The following is a 21,322-nucleotide window of genomic DNA, read 5'->3' on the forward strand; positions in this document are numbered from 1 at the left end:
TCGGACAGCACGCGACTTGGCGTAGCCACATTAGGTTTAAATGTTTTTTTGTTAATTGGTAAAAAAGAATAATCTAATTTTGGTTCAAGCTCATTTTAGTACTATTGGTAAACTGGGGAGCTTGGGGAAAATGTGTTTTTTCACCGATTAAAAAATTGTTCTTGATACTGCAAGTTTAGATTTTTTGTACTTTAAAAATGAGTTGTTCAAAACTGTGAAGCTTTCTTGTGCGAGTGTGCAAAATAGTGAAAATCAGTCAGTCTAGTGAAAACGTCAGCATCGGTATCGGTATGTTACTGATTTGCAGACAGAATCGTCACCCGGGTCCTCACCGATGCCTTCTTCTTCGTCAACTACATTTCAAGTTTTTCATTGCTGTGGTAACCCAGCTAAGCGGGATGTTTGGAGAAAGTAGTCTGTCGGTATTGCCATCACCCAAATAAATCTGGTGAGATTATTCCGCTTTATAATAATTATCATTATCAATTTTGTTGAATATATAAAATCACTCCAAACCCACATCCCATTTTCCTTCCCTACTAGCAAAATTGAACATCCGTAATACCTATGGAGATTGCGTGGGTTCCCGATATATTTTCTTAAGTAGGTATTCAACTAACATTCCCTTCCCTTTTGCGATCGTAAGGACATGGCCAGGTGAGCAGTGAACTATACTGTCGTATAAAAAGATTTCACTGTATCAGCTACCCATGATGAGTGCGGTCGTTTTTGCTATTCTTGCTATGCTATGCTATGCTATTGGGAAACTGGGGAGCTTGGGTTGCTTATCTATTCTTCCGGTCATCATATCGTATAGTACACCAAATATGTGTATCTACATATGCGATATGATACCTGGTGCAGAAAGTGCACTAATTACCTAGCAGTCTTCTTTCATTTGATTGCTCAGGAAATCATTTTCCGTACCCAAATATCACATGTGACGCCAGCGATAAGTGGTGAAAGCCACGAGGATGGTAGAAGAGCAGTGGGTACAAGGCCAAGCGCTTCCCTTATGGTACCAAAATGATAAGCAAAGGGAAAGTAAGGGTTATGTTCGGGGTCTGGAAGGAGAGCATTTCGCATTTATTTTCATTTTTTTTGTCTTTTCATTTGTCTCTTGCTACAATATATGCAACTCGGTGCAAGGGAACGTGACCGCCAAGGAAACGGAAAGCCAATAGACCAAACAGATCAGGAACAGGAAGGAGGCCTACGAACAAGGAAACAAACAACAGATGAGAAATTGTTTACTAATTTATTATAACTACGATACCAATCACAATTATTTTACAACTACTATCTCTTCATTTTCTGCCTCCGACTATCCTCAATGTAATGCATCTGAAACTTAACAGTCGGCGCTTGCTTGTGAAGGAAACTGGTGTGCTATACGGACTAGCACATACGAACAGTTAGGCTTTGCAGGTCCTCATCTTGACAGAGTCTAGATGGGCGGATGAACGTCTACCAGAGTGTTGGCTGAGAAATGACAATGACATGTTCAATTTTAGTACCATTGGTAAACTAACTCAGTTAAACTCATTTAAATTTTTAAGCAGTTGGCGTTATGCTCAAACATTTGAGCTACATGCCAACTGCTTACAACTACATAACTAACTTTCCCTCGAACGATGAACAGTATTGTCAACTATTGTGAAGCCTGTTGGCTGTTCCAGAATATTTTGTAAAATGGTTTTCGGCGATTCAGTCAAATAATGCAGCACAAACGACGTATGTTATCCAACATTTCGACAATTTATTTTGTCTTCTTTACAGGAATAATAGGTTTGTAGTAACATATTTTTCCTGTAAAAAAAATTGTCGAAACGTTGGATGACATAAACATACGTCGTTTGTGCTGCATTAATTGACTGAATCGCCGAAAATCGTTTTACAAGTTGTCAACATACAATCAAAATACATAATACGTACAGGAAAGGATATACTCAAAAAACTTCCTAATAAGAAATGGCAAATAATCTCCAGTATAATCACTTCTCAAAATTATGCCAAATGTCCATTATGTCCTTCAGTGTGATCAATTCTCAAAATTATGCCAAGCGACCATTATGCCAAATAACCGTTATGCCAAATAACCTTTATTGCCAAATGACCTTCAGTGTGATCAATTCTAGAAATTACGCCAAATGACCATCATGCCAAATGTCCGGTATGCTAAATGACCTTATGCCAAATGACCTTATGTCAATTGACCCGGACCCTCTGGTGGACATTATAGAATTATAGCTAACTAATATTTATTACCTTGCAGTGCGCTGGCGTTAGCCGAAGCATCCAAAGAAACGTACCCGGACGAAGAGGGCAGCCTGTCCGGCTCGATGCTTAGCTTGGCACATAGTAACAGTTCTACTAGCTTTCCAGCAGGCTCGCTATAGCATAAGTCCAGGTGGACAAACACTTTATCGAGTCATAATTCTATGTAGTGAGATTTTGTCGGGCAGGATACATGCTTGTGGAATAGTTGGACAGGTTGGCGATAGAGGGGACGCTTGTGCAAGGTTAGCTGGAATCAGTATAGTTTTCCTAACTCCCAAACGGGGGTGGCAACAAATTGAATGATGACATCGGGATCGCACTCACACACACATCTATTTCTGCTTTGCATCTATCCGCCAGTGAAGAATAAGAAGAGTTTTTGTTCTTTAGAATATTTTTTATCAATTGTTATCCATATTTTGTGGATGTAATTAGAACTACCATTGGTTATATTTAGACGAATTTTGACAAAACTTTAACTCTGGAAGTAAACACAATATAAGATAGGGGTCATTCCTTCGAAATTCTAGTCAAATCATTGTTTTTACCGACAAAAGTATCCGATGCCGAGCATACCAATGCTCCTGTTGTAATTGTCCCGAAATAATACTCATATTGAATTCGAATGATTCTTAGCTGCTAAGGAACTTCAAAACATCGCGATTCCATTTGTAAATAATCAATCATTTGCTTAATCAAACTTTATTTCTACGCCGTATTATATAGTTTCAAGAAAATCATGGGGCAGTTAGGATGCCGGATGTATTGCATGCATTCGGCATTGGATAATATTTATTGGCTTGTAAATGGTACTAGGGTCTAGCAATGATTTCTTGTTTGTTGACATTGCAGACCAGCTCCATATGCACGATTTAACTTTTCTTAGGTCCCGATGCAGTCACAGTTTCGCCTGTAAAACTTCCTTTGCCATTCCCGTTAGATATATTGAACCATGCTGGTAGCGTATGATAGTGAGACTATCAGTAGGACCCTTGCTCTCAAGGAAATCCATATTGCAAACAAGACGTAGGAGATGTATAGAAGGGCAGTGAAATTGTTTCTATGCTTCATTATTAATACTACTTAGCTTATACCATTACTGCAAACATATAAGTAAAGCGTAGGAACTAGTTATCGGAAAAAAACAAAAGCTTTTCCTTTGTTTTCTAGTTTTGTAATTTAAATAGTATCTATGAAAGAAAATGAACACTAAAGATAGAATTGCGACGTCTCTGCTGGAGATTAATACAGCGATTAGAGCACGACTCTAGAAGTAAATAAACGAAAAGGGAAAATAACGAAACTAATTTATATTTATACAGTATGTTTAGTAGATTATCATTTCCGTTATACAGTTCCCTTGTTTTTGTAAATTCTTTTAGTTTAAATTGTGTAACAAAAGAGACACACTGCTATTCGTTTAATTTTTACCATTTAGAACAGACGAAGGCGCATTAGGAAAAAAATAGTCGTTATATTGAAGAAGGAATGCAACACAACTGCAATTAGTTATATAATGTTTTAGTTATAAAACAATCCAAGTAAAATCAAGCAAAGGTAAACAATAATGTATTGAAGTTCTCTCACAACTATTAAAGTAACAACTAGATAAACTAATTGAATTAAATCAAGCCGAAAAGTATATTTAAAAAATAAAATAAAGAAAACACACTAATTAACGAAGAAAAATTAATGCTGCTAGGGCTTTTTTACCTTAATGACAGTGCATATTACACGCAAACGCAAATAAAAAGGAAGCAAACGTAAAGTCACACGAATTGAGAGTGATGTTGGATGAGAGACTGTGCAGTTGGTGTGAGCGATATAGTGAGACTTTTTAAAAAAGAGAAACCAACAGATTTGTTTCTTTATGAAACAGTAAACCATGATTAACAATACACTCACTTTAATCAAAGCGCAGAACATTTTTCCCCACATAATAAGCAAAGATGTAATTTAATGGACGCATTAGTAACGGAACTGACGACTTTGGCTCTAGACATTGTGAACAAATTTGCACGGGACTGGAGGACGATTCAGATCTTTCCTTCCCATACACACATACATGCACATACAAGGCAGAACAAATTACAGCATAACGCAAGACTAATAAATGTGTAGGAGCAATACGTGATGTGTGTTCATGTGCTAAAAACAAACAACATGAAGTGAATGAAAATGTGAAACCAGCTGATTCTGATTGATAGAATGATGATAATAAACACTAAACCAATTCAAGTAATCTAGAAATTACCCATTATTTGTTCTGAGAAATTACAACTGCGAACCTCATATGTTTCAGGTAAGAATTCAATCCAATTTTCAGTTCAGTTTGAGAACAGTTAGTTTTGGAATTGACTGATTGTGTGGTTCCATCCATTCAGTTGCAGTGCCGTATTACTTGCGTCTCGGTTACTATTCTCGTGTTATTTGGTTCAATCATCAGATTTTCCTCACTCTTTCACTGATACCAAAAAAGCTAAGAGTTAATAAAATATCGTTGGTAAAACGCATTTACACGACAGCATTCCATCGACAGACCGACCGTTCACATGCCCAAACTGTCAGAGACCGTCAGCACAGATTCCGGACATTGATGAACCTGGAAGCAAGGGTCACAGCAAAGCAGGAACGAGCTCTTCAACCTGTAGTGCCGGAGCAAAACAAGCTTGCCTACAACTCGAGAGATTTCGGGCTAGGAAGGCTTTGGCGATGAAGCGTATAGAATTGGAGCGTCGGGAGCACAAGCGGAAGTTGGAGTAAGAGAAGCAGAAAAACGAATCTGAGTTTGAGCAGAGGTAATTGTAATTAGAGTATGCGGTAATGAACGAGTCATTCTGTTTGAGAGAGGTGATCATCCTAGGTGGGGAAGGCGATGAAGACGACCGGAGTGTCGCCTCAGGGCAGAATTCCTTCAGCAATGTTCAGCAGTGGAAGGCCGCCTATTCGACGTTGGTTGCCCCGACGGAGAAGGCTCCAACTATTGATACGAGTAACGCGACGACAGCTACTTATACAAGCTAGGCAGTACGACATGCAGCAACCAACTACCACAAATCCCCGACTATGTACGGAGAACGTACCATTTAAGCCAATATATTCTAATTCCTGAACTAGCACAAACGCGAGTGTTCTAGAAGCGGCGTTGGCAGGTATTTCGTTAGGGCAATCTTGTTTTGAGCCAACGTTAGTTGGTATTATCGGTTGAGTCGAAAGCACAACAGCGCCAATAGTTGGTAGAGGTCAAGCTACCTTTGCGCTCGCCGGGCCTAGCAAAAGCATCCCAAATGTAATCCGCAAGCAGTTGTATGCTTTCCACAACTATCCCTCTCCCCTCACCTAGCCTCCTGCTGTAGCCAATTCGTTTGTCGTTCCGCGAATCGGTAATCCGAACTTTGCAATTGCCCCGCAATCGATCGCAGTGAAGTGACACAATTCAGGCCCGAGAAGAGGTCCAGTGACAGAGTAAGAATTACTGGGAGGAGAGTATTCCCAGTCGTACGTCGGCCAACCGTTACCGTCTGTGATTCCCACTGTGCAAAGGTTTTCGAGAAGGCAGACGGTGCCACCAGGTATCCAATTGGGGCAGCAGGAACAACCATAACCCGTGGAGTTCCAGGCTAGAGTGGAGCAACTTCCGTTGCATGACGAGCAGGCGTATTGGGGACCGACACAGCGACAATTGGCGGCAAGACATGTTATGAACAAGGAGTTGCCAATCTTTTCTGGAACTCAGACGTGCGGTTTTTCGACTAATGAAAATTTGGAGGTTGCAACGGTGTTTGAAGGGGCATGCACTTGAGTCGGTGCGGAGTTGACTGTTGCTATGGGCGAGCGTCCCGAATGTTTTAGCTACACTGGAGACACTATATGGTAGACCGAAATTGTTGATCTATAATACGTTGTTGCAGATAATCCGAGGAGTACCTGCGCCAAAACAGGAAAGTCTCGATACGCTAATCGATTTCGGTATGGCGGCACAGAATTTCTGTGATCATCTGGAAGCCGGGAGGCATGAAGCGCATCTCAACAATCCGATGCTACTGTTCGAGTTGGTAGAGAAGCTTCCAGCGCATATAAAACTGGACTGGTCACTGTACAAGCAGCGCAGTGGGGAAGTAAATCTCCGTTCATTCTCGCAAAAGATTGCAAGCAGCAGCCGACGTGACCATGAACTACGATCGTAAGCCGCAAACTGTACAGCAGCAGCGAATAGTGAAGAAGAAGAACGGAAAAGGACTAAAAATTCTGCGGAGTTCACTCAATGGAGGAATCTTCTCCGATTGCGACGAAGAAAGAAGCAGCTGGCGCTTCGACGCGCCCATCAAGCCCTGCGTGTTTCGTTTGCAAAAACCTGGGGCATCGGGTGAAAGACTGCTCAGAGTTCGACAAGAAAATGGTCGATGACCGCTGGGAGACAATACAGGAACTCGGCTTGTGTAGGTTCTGTTTTGGAGCACACGGAATATGCCCCTGCAAGAATCGCAAGCAATGCGATATCGACGGATGTCAACGGCGACATCACCCTTTGCTGCACTCCAAACCGGTCACAAATGAAGCCCAGCAGGCCAGGAAAACGGAGTCGCCAGGAAATGACTGTAAGAAGTTTAGGAACGACGTCAACAGCGAAGAACGGATCCATGCAAGAATTGAATGAAGCCAAGCCAAGCAGTTCAGAAGCTGTCACCAACCTTGTAGAGAAGTTTTCCTCAGTCGAGAGTCTTGGTAGAATGTAAGTCGCCCATGCTGAGTCCGCGGAAGTTCAACAAGCAAATCGGATCTTGATGGAAACTACTAAGCGGGTTGGACAGCGATTCGAGACTGAGTACGATTGCTTCGAGTTCTCGGACAGCTACCAGATGGCGGTTTGGCGACTGCAGTGTATTCAGAAGGATTTGCTCATCGGCGAAAATGTGAGCTTTCTGAGTATCAAGCGAAAGGGTACATACACAACGCGACCCCGAAGGAGCTCGACGATTAAAATCCACGGCGTACGTGGTACTTGCCTTTAGGAGTGGTCATCAATACCAAGAAGTTGTCCAAAGTTCGTATTTTGTGCGATGCTGCGGTCAAAGTGGATGGAGTCGCACTCAATGCTTCAACGATGCTGTTGAAAGGGCCAAATCTGCTACAGTCTCTTTTTCAGTGTTTGTAGACTGATACAAACACTGAAGAAGATTACAAGTAGTAATCGAATACCTGGTATCTGTTAAATAGTGAAGTGCAAGTGCATTTAACTATAAACAAACAAAAGTGGAATTAAATGGTAGAAAAACATATATAAAGTATGTTCATTCCGCTAACATCTCCGTTCGCGTATATTGTGATTTATATTTGCCAGAAGATCAATAGACCGTAGCGTAGATGCAAATTCAGTCGGCACGACGACCGATGAAGAGCTGAGGTCGTGTTTGGTGCGTAAGGAGGTTATCGTACCGCAGCTTGTGAGGTGGAAGCGATTCTCGAAACTGACGCATTTGTATCGATCGGTAGCCGAGTTTATCTAGCGTGACTATTACGAGATCGTGGTTGATGTTGTCGAAGGCCGTGGCTAGATCCATGTAAATAGCATCAGTTGTCAACCATTGACGAACTATTTGAATACATGCTCTGTAAATGAGAGCACGTTGGTCGTTGTCGATCGTTTAAGCATAAAACAATGTTAAAATGAATTGAATTGTTAATTGGAGCTTTAACCATGGGTTATTCGCCCTAGGAATGTTAGTCGTCTGTGATGTACTGTTTACGGTGGAATAAAATATGGTCTACAATAAGCAGCTCGAATAATTTGGATGGATTCCCGTAGTGAGAGATAGTTTGAAGGAAGACACGTCTCGTGTTTCAAGAAGCCCGTTCATGCAAATCAAGGGTACAGGATTATCGATACAAATTCGGTTGATGGAAGAAGTGAGATTCGTGGCAGTAACAGCTTCAATTAGTTATGGAATTTGCGTTTCAACTTAGTCTCATCAGAATCCGACTTAGTACCAGGACTACGTTTACGCCGAATTGACGCTAGCTCTAATCACGGAGAAATAATTTGTGTTCCTGAGCAAACCTCTAGTTAGACGTGATGTCCTACAAGACAAGGAGTACTGTTATGCTGATGAGAACTAGTGAAATCGAAAAATGGTTCACAACTAACAAGTTACTGTTAGATTCTGGTGAGACGAAACGCATATTCCATAACTAATTTAGTTATAGGTTTTGTGCCCCTCACGCGTAAAAGTGTTACTCAATTTTCTCCTTATTGGATTTCAATCAATTTTTTTTCCTTAGTGAGAAATATAGTAAAGTGCATCTTGTATTGGCTTGCATAGCCGAACCATGTTTCGATTTCACTAGTTCAAATCAGCTTAACAGAACTCCTCTTGCGGGACATCAACTCTCCGTTATTGGAGCTGGCGTCAATTCGGCGCTAGCTTAGTCATGCCACTAAGTGTCGGAGTCTGATGAGAAGAAATAAAAACTCAAATTCCATTGCTGTTATTCAAAATTACTGACCATAAAAGCATGAGTCTCAGGTGGATTTTTGTCGAAAATTCGTTATCTGTTGGATTGTATTCTGTACCACCACTGAATCCCAATGCACAAATAAAATTACTAGGTTTGTTTAGAAAATGTCAAGAAAAATAGTAAAACATGGTTGTCCCATCCATGTGGCTCAATGCAAATGTAAATCTTGAACAGCGTTTTTCTCAGCTTGCTGTTTTTCAATATGGGACTCTTATGCTTTTATGGGCAGTATACGCAGAATTAGAAATTATGCCAAATGTCACGGTCATAAATGTCGTTGTGCCAAATGTCCGTTATGCTGCCAAACGCCGAATGAATATCATTGCTGAATGACACAGATCCCTTCACAAATTAATGTGAACAAAAAAGACATCAACTCAATAACTCAAGTCCTTTCCAGGATGCTTAAAAATACTGGAAGTTTAAGGATTAGAATACAATAGAATGAAATATTTTCTTGTTTTGAAAATAGGTATCCGACCTAACATGCACAGTCGTATTCTTTTAAAATCGCATCTATTTTCTCTTAAAAATAAAAGATGGATACTGCCCATAAAAGCATAAGAGTCCCATATGGGTTTTTATCAAAAATGAGTTATTTGTTGGATTGTATTCTATATCACCACTGAATCACAATGGACAAATAAGATTACCAGGTTTGTTTATAAAATATCAAAAAAAAAAATACCAAAACATGGTTGTCCCATCCCTAAAGGCTCAATGAAAATGTAAATCTTGAACAGCGTTTTTCTCGGCTTGCTGTTTTTCAATATGGGACTCTTATGCTTTTATGGGCAGGATAGGTAATGTCAGAGATATAACCGAGGTGGAGTAGAATACACTTCAGGCTGCTAATACGAATGTTAAGTTTTACTATCTTCTAGGTTTAATATATATATATATAATTTTTTGCTGTTGTTAAATGAATTGTTTCACTATCTTTAAAAGCCCTTTTAGGATTACCATATGGGAATCCATATGTTCAAATATGTTTGAATATTTTACCTTGTACCTTGATGTTACATGTATCTATATTTCGGTATTTCCATTGTAAATACATAAATAACCAATTTTAATAAAATCTTTCAGTATGTAGTAAAAATTGCAGCATTCGTATTAACAGCCTAAAGTGTATTCTGCTTCATTTCGGTTATGTCTCTGATGTTACCCACCCATCTTTTTCATGGAGCATTTAACTTGTTAAGCCGCAAAATTCACAATAAAAATAAGTAAAATGAACATTGATTCATTTAACCGAACACAAAATAAACCGGTTTTAAATTGGATGTACAAATCGCATCATATCACCTGTTATACAATTGATCTTGTTCTACGGATCGATAATATGTAAACTGTTTTCCCAGTTTGCCCCGAGAACCGAGCACTTTGAGTTTCCCGGGGCAATACTGTATAAACTCGTAAGCTTTACGAAGCAATTCGTATCAAATCATCAGCGGAAGCATCTAATGTCAGCATCCAATAAGCCAACATCATCGCCTTCACACAACGCAACAACCCCTGCTAATCAAATCGTCAATCACACCCGCACTATCGCTTTCCTAGAAGAAAACTAACCAAAGAGCACACTCCAATGTTCACTCCAGGGTATACACCGTGAGGCTGCCCTTTCAACGATCATTCTTGGAGATGGACCGTTTCCAACATCAAATTAGACACATTCCAGCGTTAGGGGACAACGTTTGCACGCATTATGCAACTGTTAACAGCTTGTCGTTTGAAAAATCCTACGATGTACGCTCAAAACACATAATTGCATACTTTAAAAGTCCTAACACAACGTTAATGTTATGGGTTCGATATTTTTCAGGTTGGTTCATTCTGAGAGGTGAAAATGTCGCGTTAAGGGACAACAGAGCAAAATATTGATTTTCCAACCTACACTTGTATTTATCAAAAAACCTGCTCTATCTCAAACTTTAGAGCATCCATTTGTTCTAGGAATTTGATCATCGATAGTCACAAAACAATACTGTATACTTCTAGAGAAAATTTTCAATAGGACGTAAGTAACAATGAGAGATTCTCTTTGGGGTCTTTCTCTTCTGTTCATTACTCGGCCATTTCAACATTTACTACTCTACTCTTTGCATAATATTATAGTAAAAACTGTCGGCTTTCGATATGTACTGGAAAATTAGTGCAAAGTGTTGCAATGACGTCGTAATAAACGAAAGAAAAAGTAAACAAAGAGAGGCTCTCAATGTTACTTACGTCCTATTGAAAATTTTCTCTAGACTTAGATTTTCAAACTTTCATGAAATTTTTTTCCCGACCGTTGCAAACGCTGCATTAGGGGACAACACCAAAATGAACACAAACGGTCGCATATGAAGTGTTGTCCCCTTAACGCGAGCGAAGTGTTTGTTGAAGCTCAAACAAAGCGAAGTATATTACCTCTAGTCATGTAAATAACTCAAAACAAAGATTTGAAATGCCAAACTAGATGTATTTCTAGTTTTACCTTCATGTGTATTTGACAAATGATATTTAGAAATCAAATTAATATGGATTGAGAACAGTGTGGCCCGGTATAGAAGAGATTGTAGACCACAATCGCCTCTTTCTAATGGTTCGAAAAAGGTGGCTTCAAGTAGTTTTGGTAAGTTGAATACATTATTGACATCGGAAAATATATTAAATAAAATTAATTGTTTATTAGGGTGACTCAACAATTTTGTTGACCAAATAAGTTTTTCAAGCAATTTTAATGCGCTGACTTTGTTTTTTGACATTATTAAATCTTGAAAATAAAATTGACTGTTGATTAGGGCAGATCAAAAAACGTCATTAGGGTGGTTCAATATTTATTTTCTTGTTGTGTTAAAAGTAAACAAATGTGACACTGAAGCAACTCAGCAAAGGTAAGACTGTCAAACGATTATACGCAGTCAAGCAGTTATGATATTTACATATTGTATATAAAGTCGCGAAACACCAGTAATACGGTTGAAGTAAAGATTTCGAAATAGATTATCGCCCTTCCAGTTTAACCTCTGGCGTTTGTTCAACCGTTTCTACTCGTAGATCTGCAAGAAGACATTTAATAGTTATGATTGCGGAAATTAATCAAAATGCAGCCGTTTTACGCGATTTTTGAAAAAGAAGAGAAAGACGCAGCTTTTGGAAAATTAAGATATATTTCAGTATAAAAAAATTGTTAAAAATCTACACACAATTGCGGTCTTATGGGACAGCCATGTCACTGAATTATCTAAATGATAGAAAACTGGAGAATTTCGTGAAATTGTATCTTTTATTTGCGAATTCTGAGAAATGCGTATCCTCGATAAAATTTTGAATTTAACATGCTATAAAACATTAAAAAGCTGTGTTAAACTACGATGTTTGGTTCATGTAGAAGAAAATCAATTTCGAAAAGACAAACCGTGGTTTGTTCCAAGTGGTCAATAATTATAAACTGTGAAGTCCCGTTCCAATTTTTTTTTCAAAAATTGCTCCGCGGTGATTTAGTTGGAACCGTAAATCTCCGCCATCTATTTATTTGTTCTGCTCCCAATCCCAATACGTTGGAAAAATTCGATCGAAAATGTCCATTTTCTCTTAAAAGATGCAAATTTTCAAAAAAAATCACAACTGGTTTTCAACTGTGAAGTTCCGTTCCATTTTTTTTTTCAAAAATTCCTTCACGGTGATTTAGTTGGAACCCCAAATCCCTTTTTACTTGTGCTGCTACCAAGCCTAGTTCGATGGGATTTTTTTTTCAATCGTAGGGCATTACAGTAAAATTTTCGGTTTTTGAATCATTTTTTCAAAAATTTCCAAGTCCTTGGATCTAAAAAAATTATAATTTGTTTTCAGCGGTTTTCGTGTGTTTTGAGACTAGATTGATGTTTCATGCTATTTTTAGACATATTTCGACATTTTTTTTTTTCAACATTTCATGTACTCCTTTGGATTTTTCTTATATTATGAAAACAATATTCATACGCCGCACCCCCTTAATGATGTCCAATTGCGCTAAAAACTTGGATAGATTACTTTTTTGATGTAATAGGCATTTTATGTAAGACTTTATGCGAAAATTTAAGATGACCATTTTTATTGATATCTTGCCTCTTGAACACCCCTAGTTCTCTATACAAACTTTGGTTTTAAACTGTGAAGCCTGGTTCCAATTTTTTTCAAAAATTTCTTCAGGGGTTTCCTGGGACCCAAAACTTTCGCCATTTTTTTTTGTTCTGCTCCCCGATCGTGTGTTGAACAGTGTTATCCCGTCAATTTGAAAGAATATTTAAGGAGAACAAGTGAGTGTTATTCCCTATGACCAAATTCTTCCGTGCGCTCTCATACTTGTTTGGCATATTGCGTTCCATTCCGTATCTTTGAACCCTGTTCTGAAATTGTTGATTTATCCTTAGATAGTTTATCCGTTGATTGATGTAATAAAAACTCGATTATTTTGCGATATTATAAGGTAGGCCTTCCCCTTAATGGCATAACCCCCCCCCCCTCTCTCTCTCTCTCTCTCTTTCCACCCCTTAGGCCACTCATACCACTGCATGGCTGCGCTATTTCTGAAATAGGTTGCTTATATCTTTTATGTCTATATCCTGTTCTGTATCTCTGCAGAAGGATTTACCGTACTGTAACGGAAAGCGTTAGGGGACAACACTTCAGTGCACCCCTATGAAAGAACGATTTCAAAGTTTGTTATATACAAATAGCACATTTTTACAAAGGTATTGATGAGTACTAATAGCTTCTGAAAATATTTCATAGATATCGTGCATTGTTTTCGTGAAAAATTGAAAAAACTTGATTTTTGCGTTAGGGGAGAACGCAAAAATGGTAAATTTTTGCCCCCAATATGTATACAATAAAATGGCATTTAAGATTACTCCAAATTAATTTTATTACGAACATACCGGTGCGGTACGGGAAAATATATTTAATTATTAAAAACGAGTCTTAAATGTATAACTGGTTTTTACTGTCGAGCGTCATAAAATTCTTTTAAAAAATTTCTATATATCTATGATTTGGGAGTCTTAAGGTTCAAGTTACCTTTTTTAAGCATGTGTTAGAATTGAACGCTTGGTAGTGTGCGTAGGAAAAATTGTGTTCAGCTTTGCCACCGGATTATCCATTTAAACCTTTTTAAAACTCTAAAATAAGAATATCAGTCGATTTATTAGATCATCACGATTCAATTCATGCAAAATACCTGCTGGAAAAACCATCGGCTTAGCTAAATGGTGCTTTTGAAAAAGTTGCTGTGGTTTTTTCATTGCGCAGTTGTGTTGCGTACCCCAGCTCGGTGTGGTAGTGTGATAAAAAATCACAGCCACTTTTTCAAAAGCACCATCCAGCTAAGCCGATGGTTTTTCCAGCAGGTATTTTGCATGAATTGAATCGTGATGATCTAATAAATCGACTGATATTCTTCTTTTAGAGTTTTGAAAAGGTTTAAATGGATAATCTGGTGGCAAAGCTGAACACAATTTTTCTTACGCATACTACCAAGCCTTGAGGTAACTTGAGCCTTAAACCTATACCAACATCTTTCAGAACAACTTTTACTTATATTGGCAGATTTATTTTCATGAGGTAAGCGATACAAGTGTTTGGAATGTGTCATTATGGTCTTGTCAATTCTGGTCTTGTAATGTGGCAAATGGTTTGAAAACGCAAGATGATACCTTTACATGCGTAAAGCGAGTTTTGGTTTTACGATTGGCATAACTGACGTTGTGTTAATAGTGCATCACTTTCCAATAAAGAAATTATGAAAACCAACATTATTAAAATAAAATGATTGGACCAGAGCCTTTTTGGCGTTTTCAGGGTATTCGCCACGAATAATATTACTGTACACACTTGCATACACCTTATACAAACCACCCCATCGCTAGCGCACACTTCAAATACGATTATTCAGCTCCGAAAGAGCGTACTACTTTTTCTGTGGTCTGTGATTGTATGCATGAGACTGGCACGCCAGTGCATCATTGGATGGAATATATTGCCACCGAAAAGTTTGAGCTGACATGAAACGTACTACGAGGTCAGAAAGCAAACTGACGATTTTTTCTTATGTTCCATTTTTATACGTGTGTCGCGGTTCATTAGATAACAAAGGGACAGTCCAGGCAACGCTTGCTGCTTGGTCAAATTGTACGGACCAATAATGGCGCAGCTAATTACTGCTTACACAACATCCATTATTTCCGTTATTTTTAGTACATTGTATGGAATTAGTTTAAAATTTTTGTGCATATTTCCAAAAAATTAGCGAAAACATCCAATTTTTCAATACTGTACAATGGCAGATATTCCCATTAAAAAGAAAGACGTAAGTCCTACGTCAAAACAACCGGGAAAAATCCTGGCCAAAATTTTGTAAATGGGACCCCTATATTGAAATGTTCTGCTTAAAAATAACAAGTATTTTGCAAAACGCGCGTCTGCTTTTATGTTCCAGTCATCCTGGGTACTACGATTCTTGAGGGTTGTGATACGCACGATGGATTTTCAGAAACAAAAATTATTGATTATACCTTGATACATACTGAATGAATCACTTCTATATATAATAAATAACAAAACTCACCTTACTTAATTTTCTCGATGAACGCATCGAGAAAACTGTTCTTGTTAACCAGCTTTGTAGTACAAACAACAAACTCCACATTGTTTTCATCCTGCTGAGCTAGGAAACGTAGCGCAGAAATCTCTGCGAATGTACAGCCACCCACAAAAAAGACTACAATCACACGAGGAATGTCCGATTGCGAAATCTCCGAGGTAAACGACCCCCGCCGATTGTTCAGGGTCATCGATGGTTGAAAATCTTCGAACGTTGGTCCTGGCAAGCTGGACAGGACGTCATTCAGTGATTGCCATCCGTTCGGCTTGAGATGCTGCTCAACGATGCGCACCGAGAGGGGCGCATAAATGCTGTGAACATAGGTGATGTCTTTGGGAGACACTTCTTCTGGATTTTCGGCTGTTAAGTTTAGTGTTTTTCGTAGCACTGCGTACGTTCTGTTGCCAGTTTGAGGCTTGAACAGTCCTGCCTTTTCCAAGTTACCGATAGTCAGTAAGGTTTGTAAACCGTACACTTGAACCAGTTCTCGTTTATAGTAGTCGAGAACTTTTGGCTTCAAACCGGAACCGGCGATTGATTGCATGCACATGAGTCGCAGAACAGTTCGGAGTGGAGCTTCTTTTGCAATTAAGTCCTCAATAAAGGGATTTGCTTTATCCACGTCCGAGCACATCATAAATTCTTGTTCGCAACCAAGCTCATCAAGGAAGGCATCGGAAGAAATTACCTCTTTTACTAGTTCGGCAATTTTCGTATGAGTTGCCAACGATTGTTCGTTAGCTTTGATGTGCGGCAAGCTCTCTACAAACTTTTTCAGTTCTTGAATTGATTTTTCGCCGTGATTCTCATTGGCCCTTGAACGGATAGATTTAGCCAGTCGGGAGAGTACAGCTCCAACGGCATTGAAGTTTTTGTCACGCAGCTCTGCGAACAAATTCTCTTTCGAGTTTAGTATAAATTGACTCTTTTCGGAATTCTTCTCAATGGAAAAGCCTTCTCCTGAATTGAATTTCTCCGCAGGAAGATTTACGGTCGTATTGTTAATGCCGAAAATTTCATCAATCAGTCCCTCGTAGGTGAGTTGCGTGGCAAGCACACTCATCAAATCACAATTCCGATCCAAAATGATCATCTGGTCGATCACGCCTTTGTCACTGTTCAGCACCGATTCATCTTCATCGGCCATGGCTTTCGTAAGTTCCCAGACCCTCTGAGCGCAACTACCCTTGCCGTAGACCTTTGGAATGCGACCGTATAATTTTTGCAGCGCTATGAGTGCACAGGCTGATTGGTGCAGACTAGAAGTGTCTCCTTCCAGATAGAGATCCCTTTTAAAATAAAGTACTTATTTATCTGCAATATCGAGACGTAACAGTAGCAAATTGGTACCTGTATGCATCTTTCAACTCCATAGACAGTAGATCATTATCGAACGGGAAAAAATCACATTTTAATTCGCCGATGTGTGCTAAGCTACCGTGAACGCCTTTCACCTGCAGGCGTTTCTCACATAGGAAGGATTTCTTCGGTAGGAAATATAAATAGTATTCTTTTTTCGATACTGAAAAAGGAAAAAATTGCGATTAACAGTACACAATGTGTCATGTTACTTTTTTGAACCTACTTTTCTTTTTTCGCTCCTCTTCGTGAATGTTGTTAGCGATGTAATCCATCAGTGTTTGATTAGGCCGAGTGATGAAAATTATGTTCTTCACGTCAATGTCTGTCCATGGTTCTGGCCTCAGCTGATACATTTTAGTAACATGATGTTCCTTAAGAAAAGTGTAACGGGCAACTAAACCCACTGGACCTCCTAACGACTCATCCCAGATAATAGCCTATAAAAAACAAATGTAACAATATTAAATAATTAAACAAAACCACCCACCCAAAAAACTTACTTTCGTCCCTTCGCAGCGATCCAAAATTTCAACCAATTCACGGGCTACCGATTCCTGAAGCTGCTGAATATTGACGCGACCTCCGGAGAGATGGGTGAACATATTTACTTGAAAATGTTAAGAAGATAAAAGATAGTACTAAGTGCGGCTGATGATAACTTTTATGCCTTTTTCTGCATCTCGGTCATCTTTTTATTTGTTATGACATTTCTTATTCATAGAGCTAACGTGGCGCACTATTATTGACTACTGTGAACTTACCTGTACAGCAACGGTTACACTACGAAAGTGTCGAGGAACGCGAACGCACTCTTTATTGTTTGGTTGTTGCGTAAACTGCTATCAGCATGTGAAATGCGCGAATATAAACAATCATAATTTGTGCTACTGCATATTTTACACTAGTCGGAGAATAACTATTTCTTTTGAAAAACTGTAAAACAAGTGCAATTCATCAGTCATGGCTACAATGCTGCCAAAACCTTTGAACCCAGAGGAAAAGCCAAAGGTTGATACGTCAAAGACTACCGGAATATTCTTCCCGAATTCGGAACTGGACGAGGTGGCAAAGCACTTTATCGGAAATAATCACAGGTATTCAGTAGTTTCGTGTGTAAATATCTATGCATCTGATTGAAAAATTATCTACCTTGCATCTAGATTTCGCGAAAACATAATAATCCCAAAGATGTACGGTGCGGTGCAGATCAAAACCAACGAAGAGAAGCTGGTGGAGGCTGCCTTCGAAAGTTGTGCGTTCAAATCGCTCATGAGTTGTGTCCTTGGCTATGGATTGGGTGCTGCCATCGGGTTGTTCAGTTCATCGGTCAATCCCAACATAGCGGATCCACTGGCAGCTGAGAAGCAGCAGACCGCTCGGGAGATCTTTCGTGAGATGAGACAAGCAACGCATTCTTATGGTAAAAATTTCGCTGTTATTGGGGCCGTGTTTGCTGGGGTGGAATGTGTGATTGAATCGGTATTATATAGCTTGGTGCATATTGCTATCACAAGTTTAAACAAATATTTATTTTTTCCAGAAACGTGGCGTATCAGACTGGAAAAATGGTACCTATGCCGGAGCGGTTACAGGAGGACTAATAGGTTTGAGAGGTATTAACTTAAACTTAAGATTCTGAAAGTCCAAACACAATCAATCCGGTTCAGTATCATGTAATAATTAAAATTGTCAGATATTTTCAGTGTCGGATTCGTTGTATTTGAGTTTGGATTCCCCAAAACAGCTGTTTTTAAATCAGCACATTTTGCAAATTATTGATTTGTTTATTCTTTATTTTTAACAGCTGGCATCAAAGCAGGTATTGTTGGTGCTGCAGGTTTCGCTGCGTTCTCTACAGTTATCGATTACTACATGCGGCATCGATAAGAATAATGGCGTTTTCGTTTTTTCTTGGTGCTACACCGGTGTAGTGCAAAGAAAGAGATAGACTGATTACACCCAAGTTTGAATGATTGTAGCACCGACTACACCGGTGTAGTGCACTGTCAAAAACGAATATGCCATAAGAAATAGGCGGCGTAGTATAAATTCAATGGTTGATGAATATGATGAATATAATAAAAAGTCATCCTACTGGAATATTTGTTCTTTTCTTATTCAACAAACTGAAACTTAGTAATGCAACATATTAATGGTTCCGGAAAATCCGCATATTGTTACAATCAAGGTCTACCAACTCTGTGAAAACAGGACGACGTATGCAGCGCTGCACAAGAAGGTGAGTGAGGACTCGGAGCTGAAGGATTTGGGGGAAAACGTGGTAAGAAGCAGGTGTACCCAAAAAGGCGGGATGCTCTTCGAGTTGAAGAAGGATCCCACGACTAGCAGCTCGACCTTGCAGGAGACTATTACCAAATCAATGTGGGGAAAGGGTAGAAGTTAAAGCCTTAAACCCGTAGATGGTGATTGTGTGCAAGGGCCTTCATGAAATCAAGATGGAAGACGAGCTGCGAGGTGTACGAAAGTAGCAGTGTAACCCGGGCGAAGCGCACATGACGATCCAACCAAAGAAGGGATTCGGAGGCACTCAGATAGCGATGGTTCGTTTACAGGTAATCGCTGACGATAAGGCGCTGAAGGTAGGCAAAGTTACTGTTGGATGGTCGAGATGCTCATGGAGAGTGAATAAACAAGCGGAGAAATGCTTCAAGTGTTTGGGCTTCGGACATTTGGCAGGGGCTTGCAAAGGCCTGGATAGATCCGGGATGTGCTGGAAATGCGGGAGACAGGCTATCTTGCGAGAGAATGCACACAGCGGGCGAAGTGTTTGCTTAAGACGGGTGGCTTTAAATGCCCTGCTTACAAGAGGGCGGCTGCAGGCCCACGGTGATGGAGCTAATCCCGATACATCTGCATCATTGTGACAAAGCACAGCTGTCATCATTGTGACACCGCACTGTTGTGACAGTCTACAACAGAAGCTATGTGTAATGTCGCTTTAGTTGCAGATCCCTATTGAGTCCCCCCCCCCCACAACGGTAACTGGGTGGCGGATAGATCGGGAACGGCTATGATACAAGTTATGGGCACATTCCCCATTCAAGAAGTGGTAGAACGTTTATACGAAGGCTTCGTGATCTCCAAAATCCACGGCGTCTTCGTGTGCAGTTGTTACGCTCCTCCAAGATGAGCAGTGGAGCAGATCAGCCTTATGCTGGAGCAGTCGACCGAGCAGTTAACCGGTCAGAAGCCGGTAGTCACTGGTGGTGACTTCAACGCCTGGACTATGGAGTGGGGCAGTAGAGTAACCAACATAAGAGTGTGTATCCAGCAGGAAGCTCCAGCGAAGTTAGACATACGATTGCGCAATGAAGGTTCTGTTGGCATATTTCGGAGAGCACGGGAGAGAGTCTATCATCGACGTAACATTCTGTAGTCCTGCATTGACGGCGAACATGGATTGGATAGTATGCGAAACGTATACGCATTTTTTATTTTTTTATTTATTGTCGCTTTAGTTGCAGATCCCTATTGAGTCCCCCCCACAACGGTAACTGGGTGGCGGATAGATCGGGAACGGCTATGATACAAGTTATGGGCACATTCCCCATTCAAGAAGTGGTAGAACGAAGGCTTCGTGATCTCCAAAATCCACGGCGTCTTCGTGTGCAGTTGTTACGCTCCTCCAAGATGAGCAGTGGAGCAGATCAGCCTAATGCTGGAGCAGTCGACCGAGCAGTTAACCGGTCAGAAGCCGGTAGTCACTGGTGGTGACTTCAACGCCTGGACTATGGAGTGGGGCAGTAGAGTAACCAACATAAGAGTGTGTATCCTGCAGGAAGCTCCAGCGAAGTTAGACATACGATTGCGTAATGAAGGTTCTGTTGGCACATTTCGGAGAGCACGGGAGAGAGTCTATCATCGACGTAACATTCTGTAGTCCTTCATTGACGGCGAACGTGGATTGGATAGTATGCGAAACGTATACGCATAGCGACCGAGCGAGCGAAAGTGGAAAACGAAAGCCTTCAACAAAGACCTCTTTGTTGAGGTACTTCGGTCGAACGAGAACGGTGATGCGGTTGACCTAACAAGAAAGATTGTGACGCCACAATGCCGCGAAAACTGGAACCACGCATTAGACGGTGTCCAGCTTACTGATGGAACGAGATGCTTAGTACGCTACACGCTGCTTGTCTCAGAGCCAGAAGGCGGGCTCAGAGAGCAATATCGGAGCCAGTTAGAGAAAAGCGCAAGGCAGTATTTCGTGACGCTAGAGCCGCTTGAAAACGGGAGATCAGACTTAGCAAGTCAGATTGCAACAGGGAGCTGTACCGAGAAGTAGACCCCAATTCTTTGGGCGACGCGTGATGGCGAAAATCAAGGGCTCGACGACGCCAGTGGAGATGTGCCCGGGTAAGCTGAAGATAATCGTTAAGCGTATCTTTCCGAAGCACGATGAGCTCGCAGAAACATCGAAGCGCCTGAAATCAAAAAAGCCCCCGGTCCGGATGGAATACAAAACGTGGTGCTGATAGCTGCGATCTTGGCATATCCGAACATGTTCAGGATGGT

General features: G+C 40.2%; 3 protein-coding genes across 4 annotated transcripts in view; 2 read left to right on the top strand and 1 right to left on the bottom strand.

Moving 5' to 3' along the window:
* Nucleotides 1–4,530, top strand: part of LOC131684549 (serine/threonine-protein kinase Tao) — a 30,904-nt gene extending 26,374 nt beyond the window's left edge. The window contains exon 14 of the mRNA XM_058967533.1: nucleotides 2,276–4,530. Within this exon, the coding sequence (XP_058823516.1) occupies nucleotides 2,276–2,399 (124 nt within the window). The 3' untranslated portion in view covers nucleotides 2,400–4,530. The remainder of the gene's footprint in view (nucleotides 1–2,275) is intronic.
* LOC131684550 (vacuolar protein sorting-associated protein 33A) lies at nucleotides 1,459–17,500 on the bottom strand. 2 transcript variants are annotated; one of them, XM_058967535.1, is made up of 5 exons: nucleotides 17,287–17,500; nucleotides 17,010–17,223; nucleotides 16,775–16,946; nucleotides 15,389–16,713; nucleotides 1,459–1,482 (listed from the first exon to the last, which is right to left on the bottom strand). In XM_058967535.1, the coding sequence occupies exons 1-4, from the start codon at nucleotides 17,386–17,388 to the stop codon at nucleotides 15,390–15,392; spliced, it is 1,812 nt and encodes a 603-aa protein (XP_058823518.1). In that variant the 5' UTR covers nucleotides 17,389–17,500; the 3' UTR covers nucleotides 1,459–1,482; nucleotide 15,389. The 2 variants fall into 2 exon arrangements, with proteins under 2 accessions (XP_058823518.1, XP_058823517.1); XM_058967534.1 differs by lacking the exon at nucleotides 1,459–1,482 and having other exon boundaries at nucleotides 15,323–16,713.
* Nucleotides 17,501–17,597: 97 nt separating this feature from the next.
* LOC131681560 (mitochondrial import inner membrane translocase subunit Tim22) lies at nucleotides 17,598–18,886 on the top strand. Its single transcript, XM_058962398.1, has 4 exons — nucleotides 17,598–17,880; nucleotides 17,947–18,265; nucleotides 18,327–18,399; nucleotides 18,591–18,886. Exons 1-4 carry the CDS (start codon nucleotides 17,747–17,749, stop codon nucleotides 18,671–18,673), a joined length of 609 nt encoding a protein of 202 aa, XP_058818381.1. The 5' UTR covers nucleotides 17,598–17,746; the 3' UTR covers nucleotides 18,674–18,886.
* Nucleotides 18,887–21,322: the final 2,436 nt, after the last annotated feature.

Source organism: Topomyia yanbarensis, chromosome 2, assembly GCF_030247195.1.
Source record: "Topomyia yanbarensis strain Yona2022 chromosome 2, ASM3024719v1, whole genome shotgun sequence".
Classification (NCBI taxonomy): Eukaryota; Metazoa; Arthropoda; class Insecta; order Diptera; family Culicidae; genus Topomyia; species Topomyia yanbarensis.

Coding starts and splice junctions, on each gene's coding strand:
- LOC131681560 (XM_058962398.1), top strand. CDS start 17,747: ATGGCTACAATGCTGCCAAAACCTTTGAACCCAGAGGAAAAGCCAAAG. Junction 18,266..18,326: donor TGGAATGTGTGATTGAATCG/GTATTATATAGC, acceptor TATTTTTTCCAG/AAACGTGGCGTATCAGACTG. Junction 18,400..18,590: donor AGGACTAATAGGTTTGAGAG/GTATTAACTTAA, acceptor TATTTTTAACAG/CTGGCATCAAAGCAGGTATT.
- LOC131684550 (XM_058967535.1), bottom strand. CDS start 17,388: ATGTTCACCCATCTCTCCGGAGGTCGCGTCAATATTCAGCAGCTTCAG. Junction 17,224..17,286: donor ATCGCTGCGAAGGGACGAAA/GTAAGTTTTTTG, acceptor TGTTTTTTATAG/GCTATTATCTGGGATGAGTC. Junction 16,714..16,774: donor GAGTTGAAAGATGCATACAG/GTACCAATTTGC, acceptor TTATTTTAAAAG/GGATCTCTATCTGGAAGGAG.